The sequence below is a fragment of the Pollicipes pollicipes genome, unplaced genomic scaffold (assembly GCF_011947565.3).
Source record: "Pollicipes pollicipes isolate AB1234 unplaced genomic scaffold, Ppol_2.1 Scaffold_4881;HRSCAF=5763_pilon_pilon_pilon, whole genome shotgun sequence".
In the NCBI taxonomy this organism is placed as follows: Eukaryota; Metazoa; Arthropoda; class Thecostraca; order Pollicipedomorpha; family Pollicipedidae; genus Pollicipes; species Pollicipes pollicipes.
In genome coordinates, this window is record NW_023596576.1 from 2635042 (window position 1) to 2654993 (window position 19952).

Consider the following 19952-nt stretch of genomic DNA (forward strand, 5'->3'; position numbering starts at 1 on the left):
ATTATGTGCGCCCAGTTCATTTATCTTGTGCGCTTGATGATAACCGGCATGAGGTATATGCAAATCTTAAATACATTATAGATAATACTAATGATAAATAATGCCTAAAGGTACAGCATAAGCACACATGCAAACGCTACGCACAACACTTAAATCCAGCGGCAACCTTGCGATGTGGAATTCAGCGCATTATAAAGCTCAGTTGCTCATCTTGTTCGTCGATGCCTGGTTGACATCCGCCCGGCGATTTTCTTGGGACGCCAAACCATTGACAAGCCGCCAGCTGGCCTATCGCCTCTGCCGTGGCCGAAGCGTCATATTGCTGGTCACGGATTTAGTCAGCCTTTTCAAAATTTTAGTAAATTACAATGGTTCTTGGTGACTGTGGTGTGTCTTCTCGTGCCACGTTAAGTGATGCCGAACTAGTCCAGCGCATTACTGCAGGGTTTCTTTTTACCGGCAGCCAAAGCCGGCTTTGTCGCAGAAGAGCTATTCAATAAAGCATCGAGTGTACAATCAGCAAGGAGGTCTTATGCCACGAAAGCTGGCCTGTTGTGTCTCCACACCGTGGAAGGATACCAAACGACGAAAGCTGGCCAGTCGCACCTCTACGTCGCGAAAGGATTCCAAACCACTAGAGCTTGCAAGTCCACACTGCGGATCGGTGGCAAAGCCGTGAAAGCTGGCAACTTTGAAGTCGAAACTTTCCGTGTTTTGCATGCATCAAAACTTGGCAGTCACTAACTAAAATGCTAGGTACGCCGCAAAGATGTCTGGCGTTGAAACATAGTCCATTGTACATGCTTTCGTAAAGCACTTAGCGTTAAACTGGAGCTTCGCGATGCGTCATGAAATACCTGAAGGTTTATTAGCAAACACGTTGTGAAACATTGTCCATTTATTTCAGTAAAACGCAGTGCACCGCGAGCATCATATCGCTGATCAATAGGCAAAGAACGGATGTCAAATTCCGCGAGTTTAAACACAATGTAAACACAGGTTCCCAAGTACCATCTACCAGAGTAGCGATGCGGTTCCATATGCATTCATCATTCGGTAGGTTACAAGGACACATTTCAGCATCAGCAAGTCTGTGTCTTTGTTGTGCGAATGAATGCTACGATTGGAGGTGCACGGCTCGTGCAAAGCAAAAGCAGCAGCGCAATTCATACAGCATAACGTTGATAATAGTAATGCCAGAAGCGGCGGGCAACGTTATACGACGAGCGTTTATATAAGACTAGGGAAGCTCAATGGAATACGACCTTACACTTAGATTCTCTGCAACTTTGGTCGCCAATTTTAGCAGCACAGAATTAGGTTGCAGGCTGCTTTTTAACCAGAAAGCTGGGATGGTCCAACAGAAGGCAGCAACTAGGTGCGTTGTTGCATGTGGCTGGGCAAGGTCGACTGGTCCGCCGTCAGCGTCGGCCGAGCAGGGCCGGACGGCGGGCGCCGCGTGTGGCGGGAGTCGGCGGTCGGTCCGGTCCGGTCTGGTCCGGTCCGGTCTGGTCTGGTCCGGTCCGCTGCTGTGCTGGTACCGCCGTCAGTGGGAGGCGGAAGGGCCGGCCACCGCCGCTGCTCGCTGCGGACTGAGGTCGCGCCGCAGCAGCTGGTCGCGGGCCACCGGCCCCGCCACCGCCCCCTCCGGCAATGCCAGGCGCACGCCCCGACCTCCGGCACGCCGCGGCTGCTTCAGGTCCTCACGCTCGTCCAGGCCGTTCCACAGGCTCTTCAGCAGCAGGACCAGGCCCACCTCAGAGTTGGCCAGCTGGTCGGCCTGCGGGTGACGGGACAGAACCGTCGTCGGACTACAGACCCGGCAGCGGGCTCACAGGCGGCGACGCTGCGTTCGGTGTAACACGCGGCGCTAACGAACGCTCGGAGCTGAATTACGAGTGCATCGTCAATGCTCTGTGATTTGGCAAGAATGGGTTTGCATACGCCGCGGCTGCTGCTGATGAACCACTGACGCTTTCAATTTTAATCATGATTGGTTCTTAGGGCAGGACTGTTCCCCTCAAATCACGTAACTGAAGGCTTTGTAGGCTTTGAGAGTGGCATCGCCCGCTTACCAGCCACTGTGCCATCGGAGACTGGCTCAGCGAGCTCAGCAGTTTGGCGATGGCTCCATCCCCATTTTCGATGTAGTCACGAAGTGACCTGACCAACGACATCAGACTGCGTTCCAGTCCAGTTACCTGCAGAAACAGCGCGTTGGTCAGTCACCACCGTCCCAACTTGTCGCCCTCGCAGTGTCAGTGACGACGAAGAGCAACTTACTTAGCATTACCACTCCGAAGATTCCTGAACATTCATACATTCGTGCGATGTCAAAGCACCCAGCCGCTGTAAAGCTCAGAGGCAGTGGCGGGGCGTGTTGTACCAGCACCAGGCAACGACTGGCCCAGAACGGAGACGTACATCTGGTGTCCCTGTCCCGAGGGTAAGACACGCGGGAGAAGCGAGAGTGGGGACGACGCTCCTCACTCTTCCAGCCGCGACATCACAACCGTTCCTTCCTCTTCCCTCTCCCCAGACGCCTAAGACAAGCATGTCTTAGAACTAAACATCAGAACAGCCCTGGTGGCCCATCCGTAGGAGGCGGCACGTGGGAGCACCATGACCCGCTGCAGCGGACGGCACTGTGGCTTGGCGGCTCGGAATGGCTCTGTCAGGTTGGGGCGCGTGGCGCGCCGCCACCGGCCCGGCGTCCTGTGCCATGGGAGGGACGACCGGTGAAGGACAAGGTCGGAAGAGGGTCTGAGGGGGAGGGGCCTCTGCTGTCTCTCGGTTGTAGCTGGGGCCGTGGGGCGGCAGGGGCGCAGGAAATAGAGACTGCGCCGCAAAATGTGGCCGCTGGGGAGCTGAACTGAGCAGAGGCGCCAACAACCCACGGTGACAATGACTTCACGCCGGTCCCAGAGACCCGTCCGGCGCTCCTGCATCGACACGTGCGGTCCGCTCCGGAGAGAACACAGTGGCTGGACGCCCTGATCAAAGCGCTCCTGAGCCGCCGCCGCGGTGTTGGTGGCATGCTCATTGCAGCCGTCAGCAGCCTGCCACCGCCGGAAAAACGTGCGGTGGCGTGGCCGGACGGCCGAGCGCAGAGGGTGGTGTCCGTACACTGTGGCGTGGCCGGACAGCCAAGCGCAGGGGGTAGGACGGCCGAGCGCAGGGGGGGATGTCCGTACACGACCCGAGCGGGGCACCGGCCGCCACCTCACGGGGCATTTCGCAGCTCGAGAACGCTCGGGGTATACGCGTTAGTGTCGAGGTCGCCTGACGCCATGCTCTTTTGGATGAGCTGTTTGACGGCTTTGACTTCCGCCTCAGCGTGCTCATTGCGCCGGTGGTAGTGCGGCGTAGGCATCTCTTGGGTGACGCCCCACCGCCGGAAAGGAAGTCACGCGTGACGTATGGCGAGTACTGAGGCCTGCCGTCACTGCGGATCACGCTCAGAACACAAGTGCTCGCGAAGATATCGTGCAGCGCGCGAGCCAGTGCACGCGCGGTGGCCTTTCGGCGGCAGTCGGCTACTACCGGACTTTGCGTACACTCTACCTATTGGTGAGGAGCTCCAGTTCAATAGCCGCGTACCTGGACTCTATGCCCGACAAGAACCGAGACCCTCATAGCACTAGCTTTCACCCAGAGCCGTGAAACTGGAACAGAGCAAGCCGGAGCGCTGCGAGCCGCACTGCATCTGTGTGTGGTGCCATTGGCATCGTCGGATCGAAGAAGGCCAGGACCGGGGGCTTGACGAGCGTGTGTTTCACGTCTGCGAGGGCCTGATCACGGACGACAGTCCACTCCCATACGCGGGCCAGCTTGAGCAGGTCACGAAGGAGCTCCGCTGCTTTGCCCGTTTGAGCCGAGAAGGCTCCGAGCTCGTTGGCCAAACCGCGAAGGCACTCCTCAGGCCAGTGATGCTTGCTAGCGCCGGGAAGTCAGCAAACACCCAGCTTGCACTGGTCCGGGGTAAAGCCGCATTTTCGGTGGTGAAGCCGCAGTAATTCATTCCGTGAACACCATCTTCTCTGGGTTCAGAGTGATTCCGTGGGCACCGCAGCGTTGCAGGATCTCGGTGACCTGCTGCAGATGAGGGACGTACGTCTAGTTGCGCGCGAGGACCCCATTCACAATCTTGCGTTGTTCTAGATTTGGTCCTCGTTAGCGACAAGTATCTGAAAGTGGCCGGATTTGACGTCCATCTTGGTGAAGTACCGCGACACTCTGATGATCCCAGACACGGCATCATGTGAAGTGCATACCGGATGGGCACCTCTGCATACAAATCAGTTAAACATTGTTAGGCCCACACACAGGCGAACCGAAAGCCCAGCATCGGTGTCGGCGGCTGGACGGTTAGTGACCAGCATCATGGAGTGGTAGCGGTCCGTGGGGTACGTGGAGTCACCTGGACGATTATCCCTTTATCGGCCAGGTCGTCCATCTGGCTTTTGGTTTCATTTTCCGTCATGCATGGGGTATGACGCAGCCGGCTGTCGCGACGCATGGCTGCGTGTCGGCAGTCAGCTCGACCAGTATGGGACCGCCTGCTGTTCCCCGAACGGTGCCACCGGAAGCACGGCCTATAGGGTCGCCAGCTGTTCGGCCCGGATCTCCGGAGAAGGGTCGGGACCGTCTGCCGGCCACGTGGGACGCAGCGGCGCACGCGGGTCGACCGTGCGAGCCGTCCGCGTCGGCGAAGTGGTGGCCTGCTGAGCGGGCGCGGCGAGGAACGATTCGGCCCCGGTGGCTACGGGCGGCGACGCGCCCGGGCCGGCCGCGTCAGGCGCCTGGGCCAACAAGGTGTCGGACGACCTGGTGCCGACGAAGACGGGCGGCGACGAAGCACGGGCTGGTCCATAGCCCCCGCCGTGATGAAGCGGGCTATAAACACTCTAGATTTGTTGCGGGAATCCTGCGGGCAGGATGGCCAGCGCAACACAGTCTGTCCACGACAGAAGGGTGCTTCTGTCGAAGTCGTTGGCGACCACGGTCCGAGTAAACGTGGACTTCGCGCCGAGCTGCAGGTCGCACCAGAACGTGCCGAGGCCGGCCAACGGATGAGCGCCGGCGGCGAAATCCGGTCGGCAGTGGACGACAAGCCTCTGATGTCGACGCCGAGTCGCGTAGCCGCCTTCGGTCCGATCACTGAACTGAGCGGCCGAGTCCGGCGCCCACGGCAGCTAGCCGTGGACCTGGCCGAGGGCCGCCCGGGCGTGCACGCGTGGTGCCGGCCGGGCCGAGACGCTCTGTAGGCGTCTGCCCGAGGCTAACATCTGACCGGGGCTCGGACAGCGCATGGACTGCTGTGTATAACCGCTCTTTCGGGCACTGCGACTCCGCGTGGTGCTGGTCTGGTGCCGTCGGCCACCGGGGAGTTGCGACGGAACAGCTGCTCGACGTAACCGCGCTGGTCGCACTTCTAACAGCTGTAGCGCCGGGCTGGGCATGACTGAAGCTGCTCGGGTGTGTGCCAGTCGCCGCCGCATCTTCCACAGAGCTTAGATGGGGCTCTCTCGGAGCTCACTGACTGCGCGCGCCACGAAAAGCCGACACGGATTAGATGAGGCCTCCCCGCAGCATGGCCTCACAGTCCAGCTAAGAGTCTTCACACGCCTGACAGATGTCTTCGCACTGCAGCAGCCTCAGCTCGAGCTCACTGAGGAGAGCGTGCATCGTCTCTTCGTCGCGCACGCCCACGACAAGCCGGTCACGGTGTAAGCGTGCCAACACAATGAGGGCACAGGCTGCAAAACTTTGCTGGCTGAATGGCCTTTGCAGACTGGTGAAAAGTCAACAGTGATTGCTATTGGCTTACTGGTGCATATAGAACCCCCGCCTGTCCAGTAGCACGCAGCGCTGACGGCTGGGATGGCTTGCTATGGCCGTGATCACAGCCTGGACGTCGCTGTTTGCCGGAAGGTCCAGGCTGAACGTGGCAGTCCGCACCCACCCGTCGTCCAGCAGGCTGTACAGCGAGATGCGGGCTCGTTGACGGGCAGAAGACTGAGCTTGGTGGGCTTGACGAAGCCCTGGACTTTGGCTTCCTAAGTCGTGAACTCCAGCAGGCTGGCGTGGGCTGTCAGGAGCGACGGGACGGGGCCAGACATCCGTGGCTTGGCTGGCGTGGGCCGTCAGAAGCGGCGGGACGGGGCCAGACATCCGTAGCTTGACTGGCGTGGGCCATCAGGAGCGAAGGGACGGCGGATATCCGTGGCTTGGCTGGCGTGGGCCGTCAGAAGCGGCGGGACGGAGTCAGACATCTGTGGCTTGGCTGGCGTGGGCAGTCAGGAGCGGCGGGACGGGGGCGGGTATCCGTGGCTTGGCTGGCGTGGGCCGTCAGGAGCGACGGGACGGGGCCAGACATCCGTGGCTTGACTGGCGTGGGCCGTCAGGAGCGGAGGGACGGGGCCAGACATCCGTGGCTTGGCTGGCGTGGACCTTCAGGAGCGGCGGGACGGAGCCAGACATCCGCGGCCTGGCTGGCGTCGGCCGTCAGGGGCGGTGGGACGAGGGTGGGATCCGTGGCTTGGCCGACGCGGAGTCAGAAGCCGTCCGCGCTTGGCCGCCGAGGCAGGTGTCGAGGCGCCTGGCGCATCCTGCTCGGATGGTGGACCAGGTGGGTGCAGCTGCAGGCTCTGTAGCCTCTGCATGGCCTGCGCGAATGTCTCCGCCAGCCGCTCCTCGCGCTCTTGGGCTTCGGTGGCTTGAACGCGCACCTGTTCGGGCAGGCTGTCCAGAGCAGTCCGCACGGCAGGGTGCCTGGCCGAAGCTGGAGGCGTAGCGCCTTTCACGGAAACGGCCGTGTCAATGGTCATTCATAATTTCACCGGGGCCGAGTCGCTCACCAGTTTTATCTACCGTGCCATGTTCAGAGACGGTGGCGAAACTTGTTTTCTGCATTAGCATCCGGTGCCGACTGGCCCGGGACGGCGACGCACATCTGGTGTCTCCGATCCGAGGGGTAAGACACCCGAGAGAGGCCGGGGCGGGAAAGACCCCCCCCCCCCCCCACTCCATCAGCCGCCACACCATCGCCACCAGTCATCCGGTCGCCTCCAATCCTTGCATTTCAAGCTTCAGATAACGCATAGTCTCCGATTCGATGCTTTGCTTGCATTGCTCAAGCAAGACATCACCCGCCATAAAGCTTAACCCTTCTATTTGCCGCTACATCGTCAGCGATATGTACAACAGGCTTCTGTCTAAGCGCGGATGCAGTTTTACAATATGTATAGATGCAGCTGAGCGAAAAGACCACTCGAGCGTACTTGACGCTGTTACTCTCCCACAACTTGACCTGCTTCATTTTCATGGTTGAAGTTGAAGTCCCTGCCCCAACGTTATCTCAGAGCGGGTGGGCTGAGCTGGGTCTGTGTTCCGTACGTGTCCCGTAACTTGACCTGCTTCATTTTCATGGTTGAAGTTGAAGTCCTGCCTCAGCGTTATCTCAGAGAGGGTGGGCTGAGCCGGGTCTGTGTTCCGTACGTGTGCGTCGGCGTCGAACGGAGGACAAGGTCAGCGATTTTTACATGTGTCTCTTAGGAAGACCGCGCCAAATTAGCTAGGTTTCACAGCAGCGCATTTGTTATGAGTTTCTCGTCACGATAAAAAGACGAATGTAAAAAGTTGTTGCATGTTATTCGTTGGAAACGAAAACGATAAAATTGGCCGCATGCGACATTACACATGAGTTTCTCTAGCTACTACATATATAAAACACACATGTAAGCTGAAGATGTCATGCCTTTCGCCCCCTACCAGCCAAAATACAAGGAGCAGCAAATCTCTTGCCCTTACCGCAAATAAACGAGAGCGGACTTTGGTTGCTAAGCAATAAACACTGCGTATGTGGTAAACATTTCCCATTACAGCAGATATGCAAAACATTTGAGTCCTATCCAGCTTTAAGAATGCATTCAGCAGTGCGCGACAATACGATGGGTGATGAGATGAGATACCACCGCAAGCACACTGCAAACCACAACCTGTCCACAGCCAGTCGGTAACTTCACCGTGCGCGACGTCCTTCATACCATAGCAAGAGGCGTCACGGGCGCCATCGTCGATGTGTACAATCCAAGTAGCGCTAAGTCAGCACATCTACAACAGATGGCGCTACAGTCGCTACACATACCGCGATCAGTGTCCTAAACGGTACTATAGTACAGACGGTGCGCCGTCGGGACCTACACCACAAGCGGTGCCAAAGTTGGTATGCACACCACAGATGGCACAACAGTCGGTACGTAAACCACAGATGCCACCACAGTCGGTACCCGTGCCGCGAGCGGCGCCGGAGTGGGTACCTATGCGACAGGCGGATGACGGTCGCCACCTTTATCACAGGGTGCACTTGAGCCACGCGGCCGTTCAGGACTCCACGTAATCGGGTGGCGTGCCCCAGAAGTACATGAAGAGGGTGATCGATGCCAGCACCCAGCCCACCACGGGCAGCCACAGGCAGACCATGGTCAGCGCTGTCGCCAGCTGACTTACTTTGAAGACGGCGTAGTACCAGTACTCGACGGCTATGATGACGAGACCCAGCCAGGTGTAGAAGCAGTAGGCGGCCGTGTCACGTGCCCACTCCACCCAGCCGGCCACCTCGTTCAGCACTGCCATCAGGTTGCCGATGTTCCAGTTGATGACCTGGAGGAGTGATGAAGGCGTCAGCGGGCACTATGCTGAGCCGACCTGGATGTGGCGGATATCATCGCACGCATGTAAAGAGTCACACTATCTCGGTTGGAGCCCGGCCCATTTCGTGATGTCACTGGGTGATGACGCCGGTTTCTAGTGCTCGAGGGATATTGCACAGAACAGTGATAATCTGAGAGATGATGGTGAGCCTGGGCAAAACCGATGAGAATGTACGAGGGTACGCAACAATGCACAGCAAGCGACCGAAGACGGGATGGTACGGTGCAGATTGGTTAATGCTGCGATGCCATTGTTATCCAGGCGAAATGTGATGTAGAGTCGAGGAAATCCTGCAGACTGATGAAATAGAATTGAGATTGGGCGCGAAATGTCAGCTTTGCTCGGTGAACATTGATCTATCGTCAATGGTCTCCGAAGCTAAAGCTAAAAAGTCGACCCTCAATAAAAAGGCTGACAAGGTAAAGTGCCGATCCACCACCCGACGTGTTTGCTTCTGCAAAAATCGAACCGCTCGTGTATGAAGGCATCAAGTCATTGCGGCAGCCTGGGCCAGTCTGAGTCAACAGAACGTCGGTTGCTGGCCGCGGATTTTGCTGACTAGACGTCCTAACGTCGTTTTTAGCAGGCGCACATCTGCCCCATACCAGCCATCCGAATACGTCGTATGTAAGCTCAATGAGGCACGGCCGATATACAAAGACACTCGTTCCAGGGACTGCTGGAATAATTTTCCTCAAATATTGCCATGATGCCATTTAGCTCATTATCCAGGTAGGTATGTTTTTCTGCTCCCATTTTTTCGACATTAATACGCGTCGAAATTGTAAGACAATAAATATCATAATCTGTATACCCTTAAAATGTACAGGAAGGAGTGTGCGAGGTTAAGGCGTGCACCTTAATGCCCGCATTTCTTGCGTACATACGCGTACATGCGTGCGGCCTGTGACGAGAGGCGTGTTGCCTGTTACCTCCGGTCTGGGCCCACGCGCTCACGGGTCGTGTTCTGGCCAGCAACCCACCGCCCATGTGATGCGCGACGGTATGGAGAAAATCTGCTGGATCGTCTCTGACGGGTGCGAGACAAACTGCAGCGGCAGGTACACGTAGGTCATCAGCAGCAGCGTCACCCACTGGCCCACCAGACCCTTCTTGTCAAAATCTGACAAAAGAATTCAGCACTGTGAGCGCGTGCGCCGCGCCATAGCTGAATGATGGGTGAACTGGTGGTGAAATTGAATAAGGCTACAACTCCACGGTCGGTACGCGCCAGATAATGTGAACTTTCACAAGACACTGCCTAAGTCATCTGGCAACGGACGGTAGAGACTCAACTGATAAGGAAAAGCGGTTCAAAGCACGGCGCACGTATAGACCAGCTTCCTATTTGTAGCTGCAAAATGACATTTTACGTGGAATATACCTAATGCATGCAACCAGACATAGGCGTGGATCCCATAGCATGGATCGGAAAAATGAACCTCGCGAGTTCGGTTCTGAGTCTCAGATCACACATTCTGAAGGATTCAGGATCCGTTTTGAAATATTGCCCATAGCTCTCTAGACTTTACGCATCCTTGTGAGTCACGTACTATATTATTAAATATTGTTTACAGTAAACAAACGCTCTAGGCCTTCCCATCGTGCCACGACCTGCCGTCCGTGCTTACCTCTAGCGGCCTCTCTAAGCGGCGGGAAGACGCTGACGAAGCGGTCCGCCACGCCCTCGAGCACGCCGTGCGCCGCTGCCAGACACAGGCTGAGCGGCAGGAACACCAGAGTCGCCAGCAGCTCGCCGTCCACGGCCAGCGGCTGAAACGCGGACAGCCATAGGTTTTGGGAGACAGAAACAAGATCGGACACGGACTGGCCGGCTGAAACACACCCAAGCAGGCGCTGAAAGGTTGAGGCATTGTCTGGCATGGGCCGCTTTGCTGAAGCTGCGAGCTAACACAGGCCTTGCAGCTGAGTCCACGGCGGAACAGATGCTGATCGACTGGAACAAGGGCAGGCGCCGATGTGCGGCTAGCCACAGACGGAGGACCTGTCGTGGGGTCCGTCACCCACTGAGGGAATGGAACCCGACCGGACACTGATATCACGTGGAACGGCTGGCTTCCGAGACAGATCCGCTGGGGGCTGATGACTGCTTCTCACCTGGTGCTTCTCCACCAGCCGAGGCACGGCCGCCTCCAGCAGGCGGGCACCCTTGCTGGTGAAGTGGTCGGCAATCTTCAGCGGCGTGCGGGCGAAAGGCGAGCGGGCGATGGGCAGCACCAACAGACGGCAGTACATACTCAGCAGCACCTCGCTGAACGTCAGCAGCATTCGCAGCGAGTCGCTCCGCTTCTGTCAGCCGAAACAGGCCAATCAGAAGCGTGCGCGGCGGGCACATGTGCCAACGGCGTGACGCGGGTCTTACGGGTGACCGCAGACGGCGAGACGAGATCAGGTACACGTTAGCGTACTGTGTCGGGCATGGCAGCGTAGAAATGGTGGAACCACGTGCCTGGGTTGAAGCAGATCCACATATCTTACCACGTGTTTATGGGTACACACACCGTGTAATTTTCATTAATAGTCGTGATTCGCATTCCATGCATAATCACATCAAAGTAGATCTCTGGTAAGGCATGCCTGAATTGCAGGATTTTCTAGTCCAGTGGGCATGGCAGCGTAGAAATGGTGGAACCACGTGCCTGGTTTGAAGTAGATCCACATATCTTACCACGTGTTTATGGGTACACACACCGTGTAATTTTCATTAATAGTCGTGATTCGCATTCCATGCATAATCACATCACAGTAGATCTCTGGTAAGGCATGCCTGAATTGCAGGATTTTCTAGTCCAGTGGGCATGGCAGCGTAGAAATGGTGGAACCACGTGCCTGGGTTGAAGTAGATCCACATATCCTACCACGTGTTTATTATCATGGGTACATAACAGCCGTGTAATTTCCATTAATAGTCGTGATTCGCATTCCATGCATAATCACATCACAGTAGATCTCTGGTAAGGCATGCCTGAATTGCAGGATTTTCTAGTCCAGTGTATCATGATTTCGATAATCGCACATATACTTGACTGAAGTTCAAAACGCTGATATAATTGTGGACTGGGTTGAAAATGATCGTTTTAAGTCAAATTCAAATTGTATTTGTGTTTAAACACACCTGTCGGTGTCCATAGGAGTGCCGAAGATAGGCGATAACGAGCTGAATGGGTCGAACAAAAAAATTTAAGTATCCAGTCAAACCTTTTTGCTTTGCTTTTTAGAATGTCGGTAAAAAAATGCTGGTGGTGATTATTTGCAACAATCATTTTACGAGGTCATAGAACTGGCGCCTTTTTCGAGCCCGGTGTTATAATGGTACTGCAAACAGCCCACACCGGCCAGATAGCACTGGTTCAGCAGTGCCCACAGCGCTGGCAACCGGTGACTGCGCACTTAGCATTGAGTGGCATTGGTTTACTTTGTCGCCATTGACAGATTTAGCTCATATTTAACGTCAGCATCTGTTTGTTTGTAACGTTAATATAGGCTATAAATGGGCTATTTAAGTCTGACGCAGCCCAGGCCACATCACTTGCTTTTAGTAAGGTTGTATTATGCTGGGTAGCATTGGTCAGATTTCGTAATAAACACTATGCTCGCGCATTTAACATCAAATGGGGCTCAATTCCAAATGACATGTGAATGACATGAAGACTGAATTAAAAAAGATAATTTTGTCATGATATTCCAGTCTTCTTAACCAGAACATTTCGATATTACTCGATATTTCAGTGTGCATGTATTACAGTCCAATCATGCTCTGTTTCAATATGGGACGCTCAAACTTATCCGGTGTGTTTTTCATTGAGCTACTTTGCATTTTTGAGCGTCTATCTCTGGGGATATTTCTTGTTTTCAGGTTTTCATTGCTTTTATGTTTGCATTTCGGCTCAGTTGTATTCGATATATTTCCATGTGCTGTATTATTTTTCTCTACAATCTGTTCACAAGCCTTATAGGTGTGCAAGCAATTCCGTGCGAATATTGCTGCTTCATGAAAGATCCCAAAATCACATCATGTATCCCGACATAATTTCACGTGACTCAACGAGCTTTGGTTAAGGTAGAGATAAACGGTGATGAAGATGTTTGACGTTATTAAACAAAGAACATGCACATCAATGGTGTGAAGCCGTGTTGCATTCAGAAACGTTTGCCAAATGACGACTTTTCGTCAGTTTAAATCTAATGTCGACATCCACCAAGACATCCACCAACACGAAGGCGCTCTACATATCCACCGGACTCCGGCTGGTGTCCGTCAACTCCTCCAGTAACGAGACGACTTGGAAACAGTGCGTTAGCCCTATGGACTCTAGTATGAACCTTGGCCTATGACCCGTCGACGGCTTGGGGTGGCGGCGCGTGGCAACATCAGCCACTGGGCGATAAACAGGTCGGCTCCACGCGCCGCCTGCGTGTCGGAGCAGCCGGCCGCGTCGGCGCACGCACGGCTGCCGGACTCGGGACGCGCATCCCCCGATGAGTCACCAGATGAATCGCCACTGAGTCATCCGGCATATGCCGCCAGCGGTTGACATTCCCTCTGTGTACTTCCAATGACAGCAGCTGATCTTCACACAGCTTCTTCAAACACATCCAACAGATTGCGATTCAGATTCAGATGTGTTTTCGGCAAGGGCAAGGGACCCAACCAAAGCTTTTCACCACGTTGACGCGTTAAGGAGAAATAAGCGTGAGCATTCGCAACATGATCTGTGTCAGGCGTCTTCCAGTCACAGTACGATCGGACCCGACATGAATCACATCATCCTCCTTTGAATGTCGCGCGAGGCCGTCCAGCGCCCGTGGGCCCTCCGAGTCGTTCGATGGCAATCACCAATGTCTCGAGATGTGTATGCGCTATTTGCCCCACGATTCTGACAAACCGACGACGCAGGAACCAGGCGTTGACCACTTTTGCAGTGAGAGCCCAAAAAAGCATGCATCATTTCTCAAATTTTTATAACGGACGGTAGATGAAGACAAACTACTGTGGCTTCGGATATTTCCAGTTAATAATACACAATGCTGCCAGTGAATCGATAAACATCCTGCGATTTGATACTAGTACCTTCATCCTCTGGAGGAAGTTAGTGGCCGGGTCACCGCCTCTGCCAGACATCTGCAGCTGTGCCGGCTTCCCTCCTGATCAGGGCGCTTACGAGACAATGTGCAAGTTGTAGGGAACTGTGACCGCAAACAGTCGCGGCCTTCCTCGAGCCCACAAAAGCCCGGCATTCAGAGAGGCTTCTCACAACTGCACCAGAGTGGTTTCTTCGTAACCGGCCACGATTGTCCACTGCAGAAATGCAAAAGGCATCAACCCGGTCCGCCTCCGTTATAGCACACACGCATAGAAGCCGGTAACAAATAGCTGTCACTTCTGATGCCGTGGGTGTTCGAATCGTCCCAGGTTTTATCAGCAACGCGAATGACGACTCGAGACTAACTAGGTCAACGGAGAAATGAAAGACGTTGACGAACGAGATACGCCCATACCAAGGGTTAGACTGTCCAGGGTATGAGTCACCAGACCATGCCCGTCACAAGCCTGAGCCTTTTCTGCTCCAAGCTTCCTCGTCGCAGGATAGCGTAGCTTGAATGTTCTCGGGGCATTCGGTATGTGCGTTTGCGTATGCATGAATATGTGCACCGGTAAGAGCAGTAGCAGCAGCAGAGGGTGCAGATAGCTATCCGTACTCCGACATGGTGGCAATTCCAGGAAAGAGAGGAGACCATTCCACCAGCATCCTCCCGGTCGGATCGGTTTTTTAAAACAACAAATTTGGAGAAATATCAGTCATTGCCTCCTCTGAATATTTAATAATTGCAATGCAGGTTTTCTGAGTTTGAATCTAAATGTTACCAAACCTTTCACGCGTGATTTAATACATCATGGTAAAACATGTCGATTAACCTCTCGTTGACACCATATGAGTGGCAATTTTTCTGAGCAGTAGCATGGTAGCACTTGTTTTCAAAGGCCAACGCACACAAACATAGCATACTAAGTGACTTTGGATGCACTTGTAAGACATGCATGCGTACTAGCACTGAACATAGGTTACCACCTTATAAATATATGTCTACAACATAACACAGGACGCTTCGCTTTTCCATGTTTTGTCTCGTATATATGTGATTGCAACGACCTTGTAATTCTGTGCTCGGAATGGTGTTGTCGGATTGGTTTATGTCGTATTGAATGTAATAGCCTGTGAGAAGAGAGTAGCCGTTTAAATGGCATGTTCCACGTTTGAAGATACTAATGCAAGCATCAGATATGACGAAAGAAGCTAACTTATTAACTATTCGTATACTATTCGAGTAGTGAGGCTGACCTAGACACTCTCCCTGCTTGACAAATATGCTCCTTGATACATCATTGTTTGATTACGCCATCGGATCTTGGGCAAGATTGATTACAAGCACATTAGCGACAGTTATATCTGAAAATCGCGATCGCGAACGCCAGATATCAACGACTGGCGAATTTTTGTCTTGACCTTGATAACCGCACGATCAATGAACTGGCAGGATTTAAATAACATTATTATAGTGTCGTAGATGACTGGGCGATCTTGAAATAGTCTCTCCAAAACAGTCTGCACATATTTCCGGGCTGTTGCTCAGAAACTAGAAGGGCTTAAGTATCTAGAAGAGCAGGGCTGTGAAATGTACCAAATGATCTTCAAGACGGTTCTTTCAATTCAAAATCCAAGGCAAATGTGGAACATTTTCTTTAAGTCTGGAGCAGTCAGACTTGGTTTATCAAAACCTATTTAAATTGATCTGCTACCTTGTTGTACCTAACGAGCCGAATATTGAGATCGGCAAACCGAGTCAAGTCCGGGGCATCCCAGATTAGTTGTGAAAGGCGTTCTTCGGGTTCATCTATGGAGTTCGCAATAAAACTCATCACTGAGAAGAAAGACCTTTCATTTTCCCTGAACAAATTTTTGTATCATAATGGAGCACTGTCGTTTTCCGAATGTTGCCAACAGGTGCATTTCTGTAAATTTGCAGTGAAAATAACGTAACGATATCTTATTTCCGAACAATTTTTGCCCAGCCGTTCACACAAGTGAGTAATTTTCAGGGACAAGATCTACCCGCGTAACACACGAATGATCTCACCCCCTCATTTGGCCCAGTGCCCACCTGGTGCGTGCTCAGTTGGCGGGAGTGCCCATTCCTCGGATAAACTCTGTTGACGGGAGTACGCTGGTCGGTTTGTGCACCTCTCTGGGGTGTTCCCTCGGATGCGTTCAGTTGGTGGAAGTGCACAACGCTCGGATGTGGTCAGTTGGTGGAGGTGCACTTCCCTTCCCCCACTCTACCTGGCTGTGTTCGGTCGCCTGGGATGGCATACTCTCGATGCGTTCTGTGTACCCTCGTTGCGTTCTCGATGCAGAAATGAACGGCCGGCAGCGTGTATCGTGCCGGCCGGAAAGGACAGACGACGGGCATGTGCACCCTGCACTTACTGAAGTGAGCAGCCGGCCGGCCGGTGTGAGCGGCCTCACATCTCACCTTGGTCGAGTGGTAGTAGGTGAGCAGGTCGGCAGTGGTATTGGTGACCAGGGGCCAGCTGGCTGCCCGCTCCACCGTCTGGTACCGGAGTGCCTCCCGCAGCAGCTGGTCGGCCTCGGACTGCGGTGCGGCCCGTCCCGGCGTCGGGCCCACTCGGCTCTGGCTGGCCATCTCTGCCAGACGCCGGAACGTACCGTCAACAGAGCCACGTGTCTATAAACCTCCTGTTTCAGTTGAAGCCACCTGGCCATCTGCATTGCCCAGTAGAGCGATCACAGTTTCACATATTTATGATGCTCATACCCCATATACTGTTAAGTCATAGCCTCATGCACTTGAACGCCGCGTTTCAGGCCCTAAAACTGATGCCGAGCACCGGGGTTGTGTGTGGTGTGTGTGTGTGTGTGTGTGTGTGTGTGTGTGTGTGTGTGTGTGTGTGTGTGTGTGTGTGTGTGTGTGTGTGTGTGTGTGTGTGTGTGTGCGTGTGTGCGTGTGTGCGTGTGTGCGTGTATGCGTGTGCGTATGCGTGTGCGTGCGCGTGTGCGTATATGCGCGTCGGTGTGCGTGTGCGTGTGCGTGCGCTCTGGTTTCCCAGCCGACCAGTGGTTAACGCAGATGAGTTAACCACAACACTACCGGGACCCTTGAGCACCGAGAGGATGACGAGCTCCATCCAGCAGGTGCACTTTAGACGCGTGATTGAGCAGAAGGAACACAACAATGCTGGTTGATATTCAACGTGAACACCCCACAAACAAGCTGTTTAAAAGCGATCTCCTAACGATGGTAGTGGATAACTGGAGGGAGAAATTAAACGCTGGGATCCAGCAGCAAGCTTGAACCAGCAGTTCATCGGTGCCAATACAGGAGTCATCGTTCCGCTCGTGCCTGATGCGGGATAAGTGCCTGGGGACGGCTGTCCGGAGATGCTCGCTGAAGACAAGATATTGTAACGTAAGCCAAGGATCAAGTAAAAACAATCGGAGCTTTCACAGATGTAAAAGGTACCGCGTACACATTTAAACTGTTAATGAAAAAGCTAAAACTGTGTGATAGAACCAAGGATGTTCTTGCGCACTAATTCATGACGACTGGTCACTTACCAGAAACCAATTCGAGGCTAGTCGCGGACAGCGAACGAAGGCATACTAGCGCCAGTGGCCAAGGAAGGCCGTCGACTGATAGCAAAGGAGCAGAACAATAGCTGATAACTATGAGTCGGTGGCGCACACTCACTATGGGTCGGTGGCGCATACTCACTCTGTGTCGGCACACGCAGGAAGCTGGCGAGATGTGCGTGGCCGGGCTGGGCCGCTGGCGTGGAGCGAATGACCGGCGCCGGGCGGCGGCCGCCGGCTCACCTCCGGGCGGACCAGGGGCGACCGCAGGCCCGCGCCGGGGTCGGTACCATGGACGACACCGGGCTGGGAACGTGTAACGCACGCGGCGCTCCAGTCACCACATGAAAGGATAACTCAACAAAGCTTTGGATAACGGCAGTGTGGGCGTGAACGGCAGTCCGGTAGCGTGGACGCTCGAGCCCCGTGAGGTAAGTTTTTGATGACCCAGTTCACGAAGTGTTTTTCACCGCAAGGGATTTAGCTGGCCGCAGTCTTCCAGAATAGTACCAAAAGCCTGCAAAAAGTGGATGTGTGTTCATTCTTTCTCTGTGCCACGCTCAGGTACCGCGGACAGTCGGCGGGCCCAACATACTACACTACATCTCAAGGAAAGTTCGCCTTTTTTGTTTGGAAGACAATGAGTGGCAGTGCCTTGCGGCCCCGGCTAGCTCGCAAAGCATCATAGATATTCGTCAGTCAAACATTCTCCTCTCCCTCTCGGAGTGAGGGACTACGCAGCTCCCTGTTATATCGAAGGCTAAACCTGATGTGGCCAAGCGGAAAGTGGCATCGGCTTATTGCTGAAAACCATATCGGAGTTGTCTCATTGGAAGTCACCGCAGGTGACCTTTCACTTAAGGACAAATTAAATTCCTATTTTGGAAATGATGCATCATTCAGCGTAATAGAAAAAAGTACCGCTTAGTTCTTAGCAAGCTGGCTTGTCAGAAAAAGCAGACCATCAGCGGGCGTGACCTGTGGCATGTCAGATCAGGTCGAACGCGCGTGACTGGTGACGACGAGTCATTTCGGTGATCCTACAAAGCACCGCGCCGGCGACAAACGTACGTGATTCACTTGAGCGCAAAATGCCTGCAAAATGCGAAACGGCAAAACGTGATCTGGCGTCTGAACGCCAACTACTTTTATCATTAACTCGATTGCGATGGTTTATGACAGACAGCATCATGAATGTTTTGCAATGGCGTAAACGTATTTAAAACGTAGTTATTGCAACTTGCAGCATTGTGCGTTTAGTTGTTTAGAGGTCACTCTAAAAGCTCATCTGGTGTGAGATGGGACATCGCATGCAATCAATGAAGAGTGCCTTGTCACGCTTCTACCATTTCTCTTCTGAGCGGAGGCGCCCCCATGGGGGCCAGAAGTGTCTGACCCATAAAACCTTTTCCGAACCGGGTCTGGTGCCCTCCGCGTTACACAAGGCGCCCGAACAAACCCTCCGGTGCCTGCCAGCTTGAACAGTATGAGCGTGTTTGGTCACCGCTGACTGACTGCAAGATGAAGAGAAGTGGCTGGATCCATTTTTAATTATATTAACTTTTTTGATACAGCAACGTCTCTCACTATCTTTGAGCTGCAATGCCCTGCATTTACTCGCCAACTTCGTTTACCGTAAGCTTGGAAAGCTATTAGATATAACCATCCACCACGCTTTGATGCCATCCTGGTTGCCGGCTTTGAGACTGGAGGGATTTTTTGGAGCGTCTTGCATAAATGGCACAAGCCTTGTGGGACTATATGATCTTTTTAACCATGATACCAGTTCTGTGATCGCAGCGCCACTGCCAGTTTTGCTGTCCAGTCACCTATGTCGCCTTCGGTTTTACATTATTTAGCGGCTCATCTGCATGCATGGAGGTGACTTGTGAACATTCGTCATTGTCTCTTCGCCACTTCTATCCCAGAAAACGTAAAATCCCCGGGGACACCCGAACTCCAACTTGCAGCGTTTACAGCGGCTACAAATAACACATTTCATCCGCTGGAAATAAAAGCCTCTGAAGAAATTCGTGTCCATGTCCACGATGGCCAGATAAATGCCGGATGAAAGCGTGCAAGGACAGCTATTGTAGGGTTCGGTTCCACGAGACTGGAGACAGCGCCGGTCTGTCAGTGCCAGTGCTCCCGGGTCTCAAGATACTGGACAAGAGACCACGCAGCGGGCTATACCGGGCTTCCGTCGTCGCCTTATCTCCAGATCGCGTTCAAACTTCACGAAACAGGTCAGGACGACTCAACACTTAGTCATTCTGCTCCAGTTTAGCCGCTATCTTGTAATAAACGTTTTGAGAGCAACGTTCAAAGTCGAAAACTGTTCCGATCAGTGTTGGAACGAAACCATGTAAGATGGATTCAATATACCGTGGCCTGGCAAGCGAAGTAAAAGTGAACTACAGCATGAACACGTGAGTCAAATATCCGTATGCAATGATGGCGATGCGGGAATGAGTCATTAGGCTGATTCACATTTCGTGCTGCGTTTCGTTTGTGCGAGGAGATGAAGCTTGTGCATTTGTAGATATCGTGGTGTAAGACCGTAGC

At 53.6% G+C, this 19952-nt stretch overlaps 1 protein-coding gene across 1 annotated transcript in view; it reads right to left on the reverse strand.

The window, feature by feature from the left end:
- Window positions 1-883: 883 nt before the first annotated feature.
- LOC119101779 (uncharacterized) overlaps window positions 884-19952 on the reverse strand; it is a 21170-nt gene continuing 2101 nt past the window's right edge. The window contains exons 4-11 of the mRNA XM_037225205.1: window positions 17530-17583; window positions 16270-16442; window positions 10834-11025; window positions 10347-10488; window positions 9699-9838; window positions 8512-8664; window positions 2076-2201; window positions 884-1780 (exon numbers count right to left, since the gene is read on the reverse strand). Of these exons, the coding sequence (XP_037081100.1) occupies window positions 1547-1780; window positions 2076-2201; window positions 8512-8664; window positions 9699-9838; window positions 10347-10488; window positions 10834-11025; window positions 16270-16442; window positions 17530-17583 (1214 nt within the window). The 3' untranslated portion in view covers window positions 884-1546. The remainder of the gene's footprint in view (window positions 1781-2075; window positions 2202-8511; window positions 8665-9698; window positions 9839-10346; window positions 10489-10833; window positions 11026-16269; window positions 16443-17529; window positions 17584-19952) is intronic.